General features: G+C 53.7%; 1 protein-coding gene across 1 annotated transcript in view; it reads left to right on the top strand.

Annotated features, from left to right (window-relative positions):
• Nucleotides 1–445: 445 nt before the first annotated feature.
• Lgals7 (galectin 7) overlaps nucleotides 446–1,267 on the top strand; it is a 25,443-nt gene continuing 24,621 nt past the window's right edge. Inside the window, exon 1 of the mRNA XM_012515920.2 lies at nucleotides 446–617. Coding sequence (XP_012371374.1) covers nucleotides 446–617 — 172 coding nt within the window. The remainder of the gene's footprint in view (nucleotides 618–1,267) is intronic.

Raw genomic sequence — 1,267 nt, 5'->3', positions numbered from 1 at the left:
AAAGAACAAAAAACACCCCCAAAACAAATTAAAACTTTTAAATGACAAATACATAGGAGCTTGTAAATACACTAGAGTTTCCCCACAAACTGTAAGTAGCCAACACACTACCCTGCCACTTTACTGTGTATTTTCCACAAACAAAGCAGTTTCTCATGCGCTCACTGGAGGAAATTGTGAAAAAGTTATCTGTAAATCCCAGGACTGGATCATTGTCATTGTGCCGCAGACCCAGGCCTCTGCCCCGGATTAGTGCCTCATCTTCCTCTGTGTACCTTGAACCCGTTCCCCTGTGGATAGCTTTACAGAAAGCTTTCAAATATTTCCAAATCCTCAACACAGGCAAATAAAAATCAACTCATTCAATTCGCGCCCTGGAGGACCCAGAGAGGCTGACCTCTCAGGTCCTTACGTGAGAGGGGACCTGTCCAAGCCCCTGTAGGACATGGGACACGAAATAGAATACCCAGAGTTGGAGATCTCAGCACCAGGAGACCTCGGCTACTGCAGGGACTGGAGCCGGATCCGCCCTTCTGTGCGCACCGCGCCGCAGTCAGACCCCAGCCTTTCCAGCGGTGGCGGCCCCCGAGGATCAGGACATGGAGTTGGGGCACAAGGTCTGCGGCCAAGGAAGGCTCGGGCAGCGCGACCTGGAGACCCTGAGCCTCCCCAGCCCCTTCTGCCTCCGGACCCAAGGACGTGGACCTAATCCACACAGGGCGCGGCCAGCAGGGGGCGCGGCTGGATTCCGGCCTTCCCTAGGGGGCGCTGCAGTTTCCGATCCTGATCAGGATCATGGGGATCCCGCTCTCCGTACAGTTTGGGGCCATTAGGTCCGGGATGTGGTAACAAAAGGTGGTCTGAGCCGCCTCCCCGCATCAAAAGCCAGCACATCAGGCAGAAGCTAGGCATCAAAGGCCGGCTCTGCTCCCCACCGACCAGCCTTGACTGCCCCTCTGGTAAAGGAGATCTAACTGTCCTTGTCCTTGTATTGACTGAAAAATTTATTGGGGACGAGGGGATAGGTTATAGTTTTTGTTTTGTTTTGTTTTTGAGACAGGGTCTCACTCTGAGTCCATACTTGCTTGAACTCACTGTGTAGCCCAGGCTGGCCTCGAATCTCCGCGATCCTCCTGCCTCAGCCTCCTAGGTGCTGGAATCACAATGTGCCCCACCACACTGAGCTATTTATTTCCATCCCCGGCCCCCTGACACCCCGCTGGGGATCTAACCCAAGGCCTTTTGCATGCAAGACAAGAGTAGCTCT

The sequence above is a fragment of the Octodon degus genome, unplaced genomic scaffold (assembly GCF_000260255.1).
Source record: "Octodon degus isolate 3935 unplaced genomic scaffold, OctDeg1.0 scaffold00083, whole genome shotgun sequence".
Classification (NCBI taxonomy): domain Eukaryota; kingdom Metazoa; phylum Chordata; class Mammalia; order Rodentia; family Octodontidae; genus Octodon; species Octodon degus.
The sequence above is the reverse complement of the archived record's forward strand: the minus strand, read 5'-3'. Positions and strand labels throughout refer to the sequence as shown.